Below are 15,166 nucleotides of genomic sequence, written 5' to 3'. Positions count from 1 at the left end.
TGAGAGCTTCCCAAACAGCTCGGCTCGTAATAGTAGAAAAGTACAACGAAAGTTATCGTCAAAGTCAGTGATGCAAGGAATGCTATGTTTGACGAACAAAATTATTATTCCCTAGACTGCCTAACTTTCAACTGAACTACTGTAAGACATGATATTTTGACGAGCTGCAAATTTAACGATTTCCCGACATTCACATGTTAACGGGAAGATATTTTAACGATAATGGATTTTAGACCGATGTCCAATTGTCCAGCTCGGTGAAGCAAGGACCGACACTAGTACATCCAAACAATAACAGAAGAAAAAGATGAATACAGGTCTACCCTTGTTTAGACATTCCCAGCGGTTTCAAAATATTTGCCTTATGTATAGTCATACTGTACACGCCTTAGAAATGCTCCCCATCATACTGTATGTCAGCGCCTTTAAAGCCATGGCCTTATATTCGAAACACCGCTGCTTTCCTAGATATTTTAGATGCAAAATGACTCACCCACTACGCCATACCATAAAAGTCAAAGTTCATTTCAATCTAAGTCTACTTGTTCACCCTTCCTGCTGGGTTGTAAGTTTGTTAGCATAGTACTTATTCCTTCATTTTTACAAAAAAACATACTTCAAATGTCATTTCATTTATGGTTAATAACTGAGACTGGCTTTATAATCGAATATACCACCATGGCTTTAAAGGTGCGGACATACGGTAAGACAATTTTCCATCACACCCCCTTTACGGGACAACATACATGAGCGTGGAGTAGCACAGTTTACATTCTGTGGACCGTCTCAGTACACTGCACTGCAGCATAGAATACAGTAGACATGCTGTAGACATGCTGTAGTGGGGGGGGGGGGGGGGGGTAATCTTTGCTGAACACATAGATGTGCTAGCTGGGGCAACCTACATCATTAAGCAGAAATGTTGAAATCTGTATAGTGCACATTGCACTGGCAACTGCTCAAAGAAAGAAAGGAAAAACTTCAAATATAAATTAGAACTGATAGGACAAGCGGCAAAATTGTGACTTTTATCTGGGAACAGGAGAAAAAGCTGAAACAGAGTGAAGGAGAGACCCGGAGAGGAAACACAAATGGAGAGAAAACGTAAACAAAACCTTGCGCTTGAAGTCAACAAGAGAAACAGTCATTGCACAGCTTAGCATTTTTGTCGAGCGCCTGGCAGCAGTGATGGTAGCGCTTTCGGCAACGGGCACACACTCTGCAGATGCGAATATCCACCACATCACAAACTTCGCATCTTACCGGACTGGGCTCGGAGCTCTGCCCAGCACACTGCACGCCCGCACTGCTTTCCAAGTCCAGTCCACACTGCGCCGGGAGCTGCTTGCACGCCACATCATCATGAGTGGGCGCATCACGCTCCGAAGATGTAGTGCAGTAAAACCTGGTTTAAGCGACCACCCCACGGTGCAAGCAAGAGCGCTCTTTAAAGCCAGGTGGTCTTTAGAACCAGGTCCCACAGTGTCTGTGTAGAAGTGTCGGTGCATGGAAAAACGGTCGTTAAGAGCAGGTGGTCGCTAAACACAGAGGTCGCTTACACCAGGTTTTACTGTAGTAGAAGTAGTACATGTATTTACTATTTTACTAGGGCAATCCCCACAGACTATTAAGTCTTTTTACAGGGTACCCTTGATAAGTGCGTGAAATAGAGCTGAATGAAGAAAACCGTAAATGCGTGAAATAGAGTAAAGAAAAACGGTGGCTGCGTACTATGCCATAATGTATTGCAAAAGAGGCTGCGTAGAACACTGTTAAAATTTGCGAAGGAGGCTGCCTGGCGGCATGCTGCTGGAAGCGAATTCCACCTGTCAGCAGCGAGGTAGGGCAGAGCGTAGAAGAGGCATTAGGCAGGGCTAAAGCAAGGGTGGACTGTCCCCTGGTCAAGGCATCCGTATGGTTGCTATTTGATCTAAGTACAAAAAGCTTGGCAAGTAGAGGGCTGCGGTGGCCATGCACACATTTAGAGACAAGGCAAAATGTTTTAAGGTTATAACGGATGGCGACAGGAATGATTTGGTGGCGGTGACAAAATTTGTCTTAATGGTGGCTGTTGGGTGGCATGGTGGATAGCCAAATGTTATCCTGAGGCTACGCTTGAAGCACCGAATGAGTTTGTTGTATAGGGTTGCTGATATGGTGTGAACGTAGCAGTTGCTAGCGTACTCCATGATGGATTGGATAATGCTTAGGTAAAAGGAACGCTGTGCCTGGGTAGTGATGTGATGTCGTATTCTGCGGAATGCGGCCAGCTTACAGTTGACGTCAGCAACAACTTTCCCGACCTGCTCCTTGAAGGCGAGGTGCTGGTCGACTAGCACTCCAAGGTAACGGACACACTGGGAAGTTACCACAGAGGACAGTGAAGGTAGGTGGAACTGGGGTTGTCTTCCGGTGGACGATTAATATTTGCGTTTTGGCGGGGTTCAGTAGGAGGCCCAGTTCCGTGAGGTGTGATTTAACCGCATCAAAGCTCTCTGATAGTCGGTTCTGTATCGTGTTGATGCAGCTGCTCGATGTGTAGAGTCTTAAATCGTCGGCGTAGAGCATGTTAGATGTGTGAGTTGGTGTGACGTCTGTTACGCTTCTTGTGTAGATCGTGAAAAGACCGGGACCCAGGACAGAGCCTGGAGGTACTCCCGACTACAGGTCACGAAGTCGCCGGGAGTTTTAGTGGAGGGTTTCGTCACTGTCTGTCGACGAGCGCTTAGATAGGAGGCGAACCAAAATAGTGCTGTGCCACAAATACCGCAAGAGTAGAGCTCGTTGATGAGTGGCTGGTGCTTGACCCGGTCGAAAGCCTTGCTTATGTCCAAGAATAATACTCCGGTGTACTGACCGTCATCCAGGCGTTGCTGCATGTGCAACTGCTGTCGCCCAGATCTGACTCTTGGGTGGCCACAGCGGAGGCAACTGAGTTGTCTTCGGAAGATACTGGTTCGATCCGCCTGCGTCTTGGTAGACTTATTGTAGGCAGGTCATCCTGGGACGATTCTGGTACTTCCACTGGAATAATGGCTTTGCTTGAAGCGCTGGCAAAGAAAGATCGAAGCTACCGCAAGCGGCGCGTTTGAGGAGGAAGTCATCCACTGCTCCGATGGAAGAGAATATGGGATTGTCGTGCGTGACAGCCTCCAGCGAGGTCACATAGCTCTTCGCCGTCTTGACTTTGTCAAGGAACGCTGCCTTCACATTGGGAAAGTCTTCAGGGATCTTTCTCGCAGTCTTGGTTCCTTTGCGCTTCACATATCCCAGGCGATCCAGAAATGATTTGGCCCAGGACTTGGAGAGCTCCACTTGTCCACCATGCTCCTTTAGCAGCGAAGGGTTCTTCTTGTGATTTACAATGCCCCTAGCCACTGCGATGACGATAGAGGATCTGATTGGTGAACCACTTGATCTAAGGCCACGAAGAACAAGGTCCTTTGTTGGCATGTCCAGCTCCACAGGTAAGACAAGCGGATGCCCTCGCTTTCCGCTGGACAGAACTCGCTGTGAATCGGCTTCAACTCCTTGACTTGACGTAGCTGACTCTGCAGGTTGCGTTTGAAATTGCGAACCGTGGACTAGTCCACTGGATGCCCAAGCTGAGTGGAGAACTTTTTCACAGCACTCTTGTTGCCAAACTCTAGTGCGTGCTTGCCAATTTTAATGCGAGAGGGGGGGGGGACTTCCAACACTTCCATGAATAGACAAGCTTCAGTGGTCAGACCTGTCACCAAGATTGCCTGCATCGGTTTCACTACTAGAACTGCTGGTAGAAGCTGGCTCTGCACTGCTGCTACTGCTGCTGCTGCTACTCAACCAACTCTCTGGGAGAACGTTGTCGACCTCTTTCGCTTTCTACTGACAGAGACTCCTGCAGACTGAGCAGCTACTGCAGCGGCGTCCTTTCCGGCAGCCAGGGCTCATTGTCAGAACGCGTCGCCTCGTCCGCTGTGCGGGGAAGAAAATACCTTGTGATCGACATTGCTGAAACCAAAGCTCAACACTCTTTGAAAAGCAAGCTGTCGATGAAACAGCCCGTAATGATGGTCTTCATTCCGACAGACTACTGGACTCTTGCCTTGGTTCAATCCGTTGAACCAGCCCATGTGCACCGGCTGTGCAGCGCGCGGTTCGCGCACGTGCGCAGGATCAACAGCATGATGAGAGAATGCCTGAAAACATCACTCTGCAGCACACAGTACACACGTTCTTGCAATACAAGTGCAAGTGCATGCACCCTGAATCCCTGATGCCGTAGTACATTGCACACATTTACCGTGCTGACCAGACTCCAAAATAATGACTTGCGCGGCATCAACTCTAACGGAATTAATTTTAGCGAAGAAATTTCGCTCGTTAAAACTCTAGATTTGCAGCCTCGTTACAATTTCATGTCTCACAGTAGTAGAGTTTGGTGTATGCTGTATGTATGCTGTATGTATTATTTTGTATGTGTGCTGTATGTATTTGTATGTATTTGTATGTATTTGTATGTGCTGTATTGCTGTGTGGCATGTTCTTATGTAGGAGATGTGGTCTTTGCCGAAAGTAGCTGAGCACGATGATTGGAAAGCTTGGATAGCTGCGTACGCACAGCGCATCCGCAGGTCAGTCACTCCAAGATCCTACGAGCTGTGTTACTTGTACTTGTACCAAAAACACTCATATATGAGCCCCAGACTGTGAAATGGGTGATATTATCGTATTTTGACGAAAATGAGTTCTGTACTGATCCTAAAAACTAGAAGTCTAAGTGAACAAAATGCAAAAATAAACAGTGGAACAATCCCGGATGTTGAGCCAATAGGATTAAAGGGGAAGAACACCCTAAAATCATATTTTCACCAGTTGTAGTCTTCGGGGTGCTGAGTCGTATGGTCTTGGTCCGAGGAAGCTGAGACGCTCCCTTCCTCCTTTATTCCCAATCGAACTCGCCACTTCCACCGAAACTGGGTGACAGCACCCTACTAGATGGGGATTTGTATGCAACGTGTCACTAAAAGCGCCATTTCGTTCTTGTAAAACCACGGATGACCGCGATTGGCCCATATGTTGTAGTCTTTTGGACGCTGAGTCGACTGGTTTTGGTCCGAAAAGGCTGCAATGCAGCGTTCGGCCCTTATTCCCAATCGAACAGGGTTGAGTAAGTGGTCACGTGCTCATGTGTCCACCTGTCGCCTGGTCACCGTGCCTGCAGGCTTCAACTTTCACACCAAGGTTCAAGTCAAAAGTTCAACTCTAGTGACAGAACGAGCCCAAACAGGCTGTAAGTTGTAGTCTGCAGGCATGGTGACCGGTGTACTCATGAGCATGTGACTGCCGACCGTCGTCATTTTGCTTCCTTCGCTTTCCGATTCTTGTGCGTTTCCGAGCTCGAGTGTGCCATGCTCGACAACTTCCTCGTGTCGTCGACAGTCTGGTTGCACAGCTTGCAGAATAGATGATATGCCAAATAAGCGCTCGAAAAGTTGAGAGGGCATGCGATTGATGCGCCCAGGCTTAGCTTGTCAAGTGCATGGGATGTGCAAAGTACACGGATTTTAGGCTTGTTGCGCGCTTACGCGATCAGGTGCTGCACGTGCATGAATGGAATGCATGCAGTTCCACTGTTATTGCATTTTAGCATTCCGTCGGAGAAAATTTTCGGATGAAGAAAAGGAACTCTGACACCTTTGTGCATAGTTTGCTTTCAATTTTTCATTTTGATACCCGGATATGGCAGCAAGAAATAGTACACCAGCCATAGCTTCTCGTTTTGCGAACCCACCTGTCGGCGAAACGATTGCTAGATGGACTTTTGCTCAGCTGAAGACGTACATATACGTGAGGGAGAGATACCGGTAGATGGAAAGCGAGATGATTTGTTGCAGAGGTAAGACCGACAGATATTATTTTATTCCCAACGCCCCAGAGCTTAGGACGGGGGACAATGATGGCAGTCGGCTCCGAGCAGCGAAAGGGCGATGAAAATCCGTTCCTCCTTCACTGGTCGCTACAGCAGCGAATACCTTGACACCATCTGCATCGGGAACAGAAGAAGCTGCTTCTCCGCTGAATCCATCAAATCATAGATGCTGCTCAACAAACAGACGCAGAATTTCCCACCGAGGCCTGGAGCCATCGCTCGGAGGATTTGCTAAGTGGTGTTTCTGCTAGTGCTGTACTCCAGCATCTTCAGAATCGAGAAAGGTACCTAACGCCGGACACAGAAACCATTCGGGGATGAGTCCTTCTTCTCGCCATTCGTTTACAGTGTTGAGTGTTGCTTCCCAGAGCCAAAGAATTCTGGACCGCAGAGATACTTTGTCAAGGCTAAGTGTTGGGCATCTCAAAAGAAGAAGGAGAGCTAAGTGTGTGCAACAGTGCTAAAAGAAAAGCATGTACTCGAAGTGATGTCTGCATATTGCACTTGCACTGCAGCATTGCATGCTCCTTCCACCACATTGTTGCATTGCTGCTGACCATCAACTATTGTGAGATGAAAGGTCAATACCTGGCATATGCAACCTAGCAACAACAGCAATGGGGCACAAGGGCCAAGGAACGTAGTTGCGAAAACCCTTATCAACCACCTGGGCATACTGACACTGGCAACATTGATTTGCCTTTGTACTGGGAAATCCCGCCTTCCCTATCCCACATCACAGAGAAGGTGCTTCTAACAGAGGTAATAGCAATAGAGCGCCATACCCAACAGCAGATTGGCAGCGGCATATGGCATAGGCTGAGAAGCAAGACCCTGACTGCTTCGCGGTTTTACCTCATCCCTCACCCGAGTGAGATCACATCAGCGTTTCTTCCGTCATTGCTCCAGGCAACCAGTTTCTCATGTGCTTCCGCTATTCGTCAGGGCCAGCACAAATATAGTTGTTCTATTTTTGTTGTATTTATCATTTTACTAGGGCCATCCCTGCAGACAATGCGCCTTTTTACAGGGTGCTCGGGGTAAGTGGGAAATGGCGTATTGCAAAGAGGTTGCGTAGAAGGTTGTTATAACATAACAGCCTTCTACGCAGCCTCTGCGGCATGACGAAGGAGGCTGCCTAGCAGCATCCCGATGGAAGAAAACTCCAGCTATCACTGCTATCAGAGACCAGGTGCCTGTATGTTTTGCAAAGAGAAGCCATGTCGTGAAGAAGCATTAGGTAGGGCTAAAGCGAGGGTGTACTATCCCCTCAGCAGGCCTGGTCAAGGCTTCCGTAGCCAGCGTAGGGTGAATATTTTGACCTAAAAACAAAGTAAACTCTGCAAAGAGGGCCTAGGGGGCTGAGGCGCTACTATGGCATGGCAAACAATAATTACTATAAAGTTTTAACGGATGGCGACGGGAATATTTTGTGGCGGTGACAAATGGTGGCTGCTGGGTAGCCAAATGTTATCTTGAGACTCCGCTTGATACGTCGCATGACTGTGTTGTCCAACTCCAAGGTTACTGATATGATGCCTTGTCTTTGAATCGGGATACCCGCAGAACTCCAAACATGCGACTGTTAGTCATTTCGCTCAATTTTGCTACTTTATTCTTGCAGTCACCCAGATTGCATTGAATACTGTCGAATGCTTCCTCCAGCGTAGGGACAGTATGCCTAGGATAGCACTAGGTATAAGTCGTATGTCTTCAGGCTGCTCCCGTGCAGTAGCTCACGACACGAGGTAGAGCGACGCCGGTTAGCATCAGCCGCTGTTGTCTTGGCGGACCAGATTGAAAACTCCAGATACAAAATGTTTTACCAGTCTTGCTCTGGCGATTTTCTCCCCTTGTAGATCTACATAATCTTCTGGCAAGAAAAGGTCAGATCACACCACTGTAGTGTCACTTTCTTTTACTCTCCTTCCCTTTCCTCCCGTCGAATAGCAACAGTCCATTTCCTTCACAGTTCCGGATGATGGAAATTTATGGAAAAGACGAATACCATTTGCTGGGGCTGGGGAGTAACGCCGGTCACCAGTACATCCTGGAACACAGCAATGGTCGTGGTTGGTCGGTATCCGAAAACAAGACAGCGAAAAATCACTCCAGCCGCTATATTAAAAGCAAGCAAAACTGTTTCTTCTATCCAGATTTACAGCTTTAGTTTCAACGCCGAAGGAAGTGCTAAAACTAGTAACGGTGGAACTGCATGCATTCCATTCATGCACGTGCAGCACCTGATCGCGTAAGCGCGCAACAAGCCTAAAATCCGTGTACTTTGCACATCCCGTGCACTTGACAAGCTAAGCCTGGGTGCATCAATCGCATGCCCTCTCAACTTTTCGAGCGCTTATTTGGCATATCATCTATAGTTTACTGCCGTCCTCGTAAATATCTCCACCAAATTCACGAGCGCTATCTTCAGCAGTTTTATTTAGTATTTACGCCTTTCTTCGACAGGTCAACAGGTTACGTAGTCACAAACTTGTCCTCCATTTAACAAATATCAAGCGGGAAGAAGTGAAGGCCGAAGTCGGAAGAGTGAAATGAAAAGTGCTGTGGAGCGCGATCTGGGCACCTTGCACTGCGTGTAGCCGTCAAGCGTAGGAGTTTTGTGCTTTCAGAGCCATCACAGTGACTGGGAAGCCCTATATGTGCCATGTGTATTCTATAGGGGAGCGCCCTACACATTCGCGGGAGTACCAGTATGTGACGGCAATGGCTCGCAACCCAACAGTGGTGTGTAGCGCAACAAAAACTTTATGAATCGCCGAGAGAACAGAGTGGCATGTCGGAAGGCTATGTGTATGAAGCTGTGTTCTCTTTGTGAAAGATGTTGTCTAGCGTGTTTGAGCATCGTTTATGACTTTCCATACTGCAGACAAATGCAAGTACATGCGGACACGGATGGCCAGCGTCAGCAGAGAATGCAAGGTGCGTTCTGGTACTTGATAGCTATGGTGTGTGTTGTCTGTAGCGAGCGGGTATAATGTTGACAGTCAATGCAATGTAGCATGTCACAAAGAGGAAGGGGAGATCCACAGGCAGAACAAGGTATACGTGAGCTTTACGTGCAGACAGTTCTAGGTAAGTGAGCTGCACAGCCAATTGAAGAGATCAGTAGCTCACACTGAATGTGCCTATATTGGTACTCAACACTGTTCACACAACACACTTTCCTCTGTTTGTATCTCAGGTATCAATCCTCGCTACATTCTTCGAAACTACCTAGCTGAGAATGCTATTCGCCAAGCAACCAGTGGAAATGATGACGAGGTGAGGGAATCGTAAAGGTTGCCACTGTCAATATTCACCGTTCTCTTATCCGATGTCAATATTCACCGTTCTCTTATCCGATGTCAATATTCACCGTTCTCTTATCCGATGTCAATATTCACCGTTCTCTTATCCGATTTTTACTTACAGTAAAACCTGTAACTAAAGACCACCGTAACTAGCGACCAGCCTGGTACTACAGACCACTTCGCCAGGCACGGAAGGTCTTACCTTCATGGTTGTGCGGTGCAATCCTCTAACTGAGGACCACCTGCCACTAAAGACCGCTTTCTCTGGCCCCAAGGGGTGGTCTTTAGTTACAGGTTTTACTGTACTTAGTTGACTTCACTGCATGATGATATGGTAATATTATCCAGGCACTACAAGTACTTATAGTAGTAGCTGTAGTGCCTGGAAAATATCGTTTTACCTGAGTACAGTGTATACCCAACAGGCGTATGGCCTCCTTACAGGGTGCCCAAAGGGAGGGGGGGGGGGGGAGGGTGTAAGCAGCTGGCGTGAAAAGCAGGCAAGGTATGCTGGGATCCGTGCGTTAGTGACTAGTGCATTTAAGTTGTCAGCACCAAGAAATGAGAGGCTAAAGAAGCCTGGCCGGGACTGGGAAGAAAAGAGACCTTTGAAGGGACTTAAATGGGGGAAGAAATGAGAGGCGGCTGGATATTTGGTCTCTGGTTCGGGGGAGGGGGGGGGGGGGGGCAGTGCGGGTAGAATCATTGCGGGTAGGGAGGATTTGGTCAAATTTAATGAGGGGACTGCCAAGGGACGTGATGCCGCAGAAAGTAAAAATAATTCAAGTGTCAGGCGTAGTCTTAGTGGATGGAGATGGCGACAACGCACGTTGGGCTTTAATAATAACTTCTACACAGGAAGGGTCAAATACAATGCGAACAGTCCTAGAAGCTGGTCATATTCGGCTGTATGTAATGAATGCACATACCATGTACTGCACGTTTTCAATCGTTCAAGACAAAGGCCTACCGGCACCTGAGAGACAGCAACTGGTACTGGGCAACAGATTCCCTGTAATTGTCGAGCTCGTCGCTTGCCAGACCCGCGTACCCGGCCTTGCTCAGAGTGCTCAGCTGTGTTTGCATACATGTATATGGTACACCAATCCAAACACTGATAATTCACAATCTCTTTTTTATCTTGTTTTTTCTCTCGCTTTTACTCATTCTACTTCCCCATAGCTAGATCTAGCTTCGCTTTACCCTTCTGTTTCCTTTTTCCTGGTGCGTGCTTGTGACATTGAAGCGGAGACCTTTGGTCGGTGGAGCCCCTGGTACCTCACCATCACTGCTGCCCAGTGCAGCCCCTACTCAGTACCTGTTTGTTTTGTCCACATAATTATTTATTTTACGAATTGGGTTTGTGAACATTAGGGCATGTTCGATTGGTAGGATCGGGATCCCGATCCACCGGATCCACTGGATCCGCACCCTTTCGATTGGTCGAATCTGGATCCGGATCCTTCGGATTTGGATCCAAATGTGACCTTTGTGCGTATATGGCGAGTAAAAATCGTTTTTGTACACATTGTGGTACGCCCACGTGGATGGAGATAGAGCTTGTTGACTTTTTGTACAACTGGCGCGGTGAGTACGACTTTTTATTACTTCGTCAACATGGCAACAGTCAAGGCCCAAAAAAAGTGTCCAGTTGACTCTGAAGGATCCGACGGATCTGAGATCTGGATCCCGATCCCGATCCTTACCAATCGAACATGCCCCAAAATAGTAAAAAAAAAACTGGAATATTCTAGCTTTCTCTGAACTACTGTATTTTCCGGAGCAATAAGCCGCACTGGAGTACAGTAAAACCTGTGACTACCGACCACCCCTTGGTGCCAGCAAAAGCGGTCTTTAGTAGCAGGTGGTCTTTAGTTAGAGGTTTGCACCGCGCGACCATATATGGATCCCATTATATGATAATATGTATATCAAAATGCAGCTAATACAATTCCCCAAGACTTGCGCAGTTCCATTCTAATTTCAGGTCAAACAACACTTGGAGAGAAAGACGGAGAGAGAGAGAGAGAGAGAGAGAGACAGAGAGACAGAGAGACAGAGAGAGAAGATTTTTTTGCGGACATCAAATTCAGCTCCTACTTCTGAAGCCAGGAGTCAAACGTCACGGTGGTCTTTGTCGAAAGATTAGGATTCCCAATCTCTCGATTTATCAACACAGGTCACAAGTCCGATCTCACCTCTACAGGTGGCACACATCATAGGACAAAGGAGTCTGTAGTAATCGCTCTTTCCAGAATAATACTAGAGAACAACAAAACTGAAAACCACTCGTGTCCAAGAAACGCCGCAATAACCCACCACCGTGGGAGAAGAAAAAACACATTCGCAAAAGCGCGCCAAACTGTGCTGCATGCACGTGCCTTGACAAGTACATGTACAGTCATGCATACGTGGGCCAGAACAAGTCATACAAAGCACGGGAACGTGGGCATGGAACTAGCGTTTTGTACTGAAACAAGAACAGGCACAAACATGATACAAATCGCGCGACAAGGTCGCCGCGACACTCCAGCCGACCGGGAATGTACACCGGGAGGTAACTTATAGAGCATAAACAATGCAGATACACACGCACACACACACACACACACACAACAAGCAGTTAAACAGGCATACAGAGAGTTTTATGTGCTTGTGAGGTCACTGCCAATTGGACCAAGCACCACCTAATCCTCACACTCTGACACGGTCAAACTTATCAGGCGTGTGGGATGTGTACGTGCAGCAACGATACAGCTGTCCACTTTGCAATATTCTGCCGGACCTTGTCAGCTGCCGCACGAGTTGGTCGCTGGGGGTTTCGGAGACAATCGGAGACGGGACGACTGGAGTGGCTGGAGAGCCAGTAGCAGGGACAGGACAAACAGCAGTCACAGGCGGGCTCGCAGGAGCGGAAGGTGGACCCTTGGAGTGGACCACCCCGGCTGATGGGCTGAAGGATACGCTGGTCAAGATTCATTCGGAGACGGGACGACTGGAGTGGCTGGAATGGCTGGAGAGCCAGTAGCAGGGACAGGACTAACAGCAGTCACAGGAGGGCTCGCAGGAGCGGAAGGTGGACCCTTGGAGTGGACCACCACTGCTGATGGGCTGAAGGATACGCTGGTCAAGATTCATTCGCAGACGGGACGACTGGAGTGGCTGGAGTGGCTGGAGAGCCAGTAGCAGGGACAGGACTAACAGCAGTCACAGGAGGGCTCGCAGGAGCGGAAGGTGGACCCTTGGAGTGGACCACCACTGCTGATGGGCTGAAGGATACGCTGGTCAAGGCAGCGGCTGGGGACGTCGTGGGGGAGGGCTGTGGGCACTGGATCGACTCGAGTTGGCGATTGCCTCCAGTTCCGCATCTGCTGTGGCGAGTCCGGACGGGTTCTCCCTCTGTAGAACGGTACGTGCGTCTCTCAGGACTTCCAGGTCATCATCGAACTCGAACTCCCACTTGTCGAGTTGCTCCAGGCGGTCCTCAACATCCGAGGAAGTCGCCTGTTCGGTCAGATCGCGGATTCTAGCCTGTGTGGCATTGATTTCAGCTGCAAGGCGTTCAGCCTGCTGCCAATCTCGTAGCAGGTAGTGTGGTGATGGAGCGTCTTTGGCAAGCTCCCGGGTTAAATTGTGGCGAAGGCGTGTGAGTCGTCGCTTCGTGTTTGCCCTACACTTTACAAGCTGGGCGATAGTCTCCATCACTCTGGTCGGAATTTAGTAAATAAACTGAGGGAAATCCTGGTCACAGCACCATGTCGAAAGATTAGGATTCCCAATCTCTCGATTTATCAACACAGGTCACAAGTCCGATCTCACCTCTACAGGTGGCACACATCATAGGACAAAGGAGTCTGTAGTAATCGCTCTTTCCAGAATAATACTAGAGAACAACAAAACTGAAAACCACTCGTGTCCAAGAAACGCCGCAATAACCCACCACCGTGGGAGAAGAAAAAACACATTCGCAAAAGCGCGCCAAACTGTGCTGCATGCACGTGCCTTGACAAGTACATGTACAGTCATGCATACGTGGGCCAGAACAAGTTATACAAAGCACGGGAACGTGGGCATGGAACTAGCGTTTTGTACTGAAACAAGAACAGGCACAAACATGATACAAATCGCGCGACAAGGTCGCCGCGACAGTCTTTAGTTACAGGTTTTACTGTATGTGTGTGTGTGTGCGCGTGACCATGTGCAGGTGAAACAACTTCACAAGGTTTTACAGCGTCCGTTTGACAGACAGGTTAGATAACTGCTATGTCACTTTCTTTGCATTCTCTTGTTATGAAAAAAGCTGGTCCTCCTAGATCTAATGTGCATTCCGTTCTCTGGCTTTGGCAATTTCCACTGCCTGCTACTTGTAGTGACCATGTGGCTTTCATTGCATTCACACTACAGTATGAGCGGGCACCGTAGTGCACTTCGCCGAAGAGCACTTAGGCTGGAAAATGGCACACATTGAAGAACAATCCAGGCTAGATTTGCAGATCTAAGAACACATGTACTGCTGTATACGTGGTGTGATCGCATCGCATGATGTTCTCCATGATCGCAGAAAAAACAAAACGACTAAAATCTGAGCATTTTAGAGCAATGCCAGGCTGCGCCTTGAGCCCCTTTGTTTTTCGGCGCCCCATCTTCCTGTTGGCGTATACTAGTACTAGCCTTTTGTATACCCTCTTGTACTTGTTCATTTCAGGCAATTGCTGAAGAAGCTGGCTATGCATCTCCGCCTCCCGCCTGGTCAAGGAGCCTACGCGTCAGTTGCTCATCTTGATACCGGTGGCACGACTAGCCGGCACTCTCACTGGCTGCATGGCCAACTGTGACTGCTCGTTCCTCCTCACTTGCAAGTTGCAGACCGTCTCAATACTGCAACGTCCATGCCCATGGCACGCTGCTGGCTTGACTTGTAGGTCAAAGTATTCAGTTGCATCTTGCCTGGACATATACCTACACCTATTCTCCTTGTTAATTTCCTAAAAGACTTTGATTACAGGTTTCTTGTGTGGTGTGATAGGCGTGCCTTGAATAATAACAAAACATGCAGTAGAATGCGTCGTGTTGTTCATGTACATGGCATACACGTCACGTGGTGCACACATTTCACCGGAGTTACCCGCAGTACTGCAGTAGTGTTGTACCCACAATGGACAACATGCCACTGTTGTCTGCAGATTGAGTGTCCCGAATATGTATTTTGGAAAGTACTCTGGGGATAGGGCTTGAGTTGAAAGTGATGGCGTCAGAGTAAACAGATAACGAGAAAAAAATGCTTCTGTATCCACTCTGCCCTTAGTGAACTACTGTATGTAGTGGGTAGGCCCCTTGTGCCGAAAGCAGGTGCAATTGTGTTCTGTGCCAGGATTGGGTTCCTGACCAGGAGTGGGTTCCTGGCCGGGAGGGCCTATGACCCAGTCCAGTCGCTATCGGCGGATGTGTCTATACTATGCTGTGACGGAGAACCATCCAAACGTGTATGGATCCATACTAAAACTGGACCCAAGTGGATCCAAAAGTTAGCACTGTCATGACTCCGGGCTGAATTTGACATAGCACTTTCAAGCCCTGTAGATGGCGGCTGTATACTAGGTACTTGTTATTAGGATGTGATCCAGAGCGCTTGGCCATTCTAAACTGATATGGAGGGCAGGCCAGGTATTGAAGTGATGGTGTTCATAGAGAGAACCTAGTCTGTCAAACAGAGAGAAAACAATACTGAGCGGCCCTTTCTCTACATTTCAATGTCCACGACTCGATAGTAGTATTAGTTTTCCCCTTCGCCTACTACAGCACTGCTCAATGAAATGCGATCGTGTGAGTCAGCGTCGTGCCGGGCGCTACACAGCCCCAGACCTGCAAGCTCTGAGCTATACACTGGTGTAGGGTGCTAGCTAATTCATGAGATGAGACTTCAAGAAGCATGACTGTAGCATCA

General features: G+C 48.2%; 1 protein-coding gene across 1 annotated transcript in view; it reads left to right on the top strand.

Moving 5' to 3' along the window:
* LOC135831020 (protein adenylyltransferase SelO, mitochondrial-like) overlaps positions 1 to 14,858 on the top strand; it is a 32,651-nt gene extending 17,793 nt beyond the window's left edge. Inside the window, exons 14-18 of the mRNA XM_065343261.1 lie at positions 4,534 to 4,613; positions 8,799 to 8,851; positions 9,114 to 9,193; positions 13,427 to 13,471; positions 13,928 to 14,858. Of these exons, the coding sequence (XP_065199333.1) occupies positions 4,534 to 4,613; positions 8,799 to 8,851; positions 9,114 to 9,193; positions 13,427 to 13,471; positions 13,928 to 14,005 (336 nt within the window). The 3' untranslated portion in view covers positions 14,006 to 14,858. The remainder of the gene's footprint in view (positions 1 to 4,533; positions 4,614 to 8,798; positions 8,852 to 9,113; positions 9,194 to 13,426; positions 13,472 to 13,927) is intronic.
* Positions 14,859 to 15,166: the final 308 nt, after the last annotated feature.

The sequence above is a fragment of the Sycon ciliatum genome, chromosome 1, assembly GCF_964019385.1.
Source record: "Sycon ciliatum chromosome 1, ocSycCili1.1, whole genome shotgun sequence".
Lineage (NCBI taxonomy): Eukaryota > Metazoa > Porifera > Calcarea > Leucosolenida > Sycettidae > Sycon > Sycon ciliatum.
The sequence above is the reverse complement of the archived record's forward strand: the minus strand, read 5'-3'. Positions and strand labels throughout refer to the sequence as shown.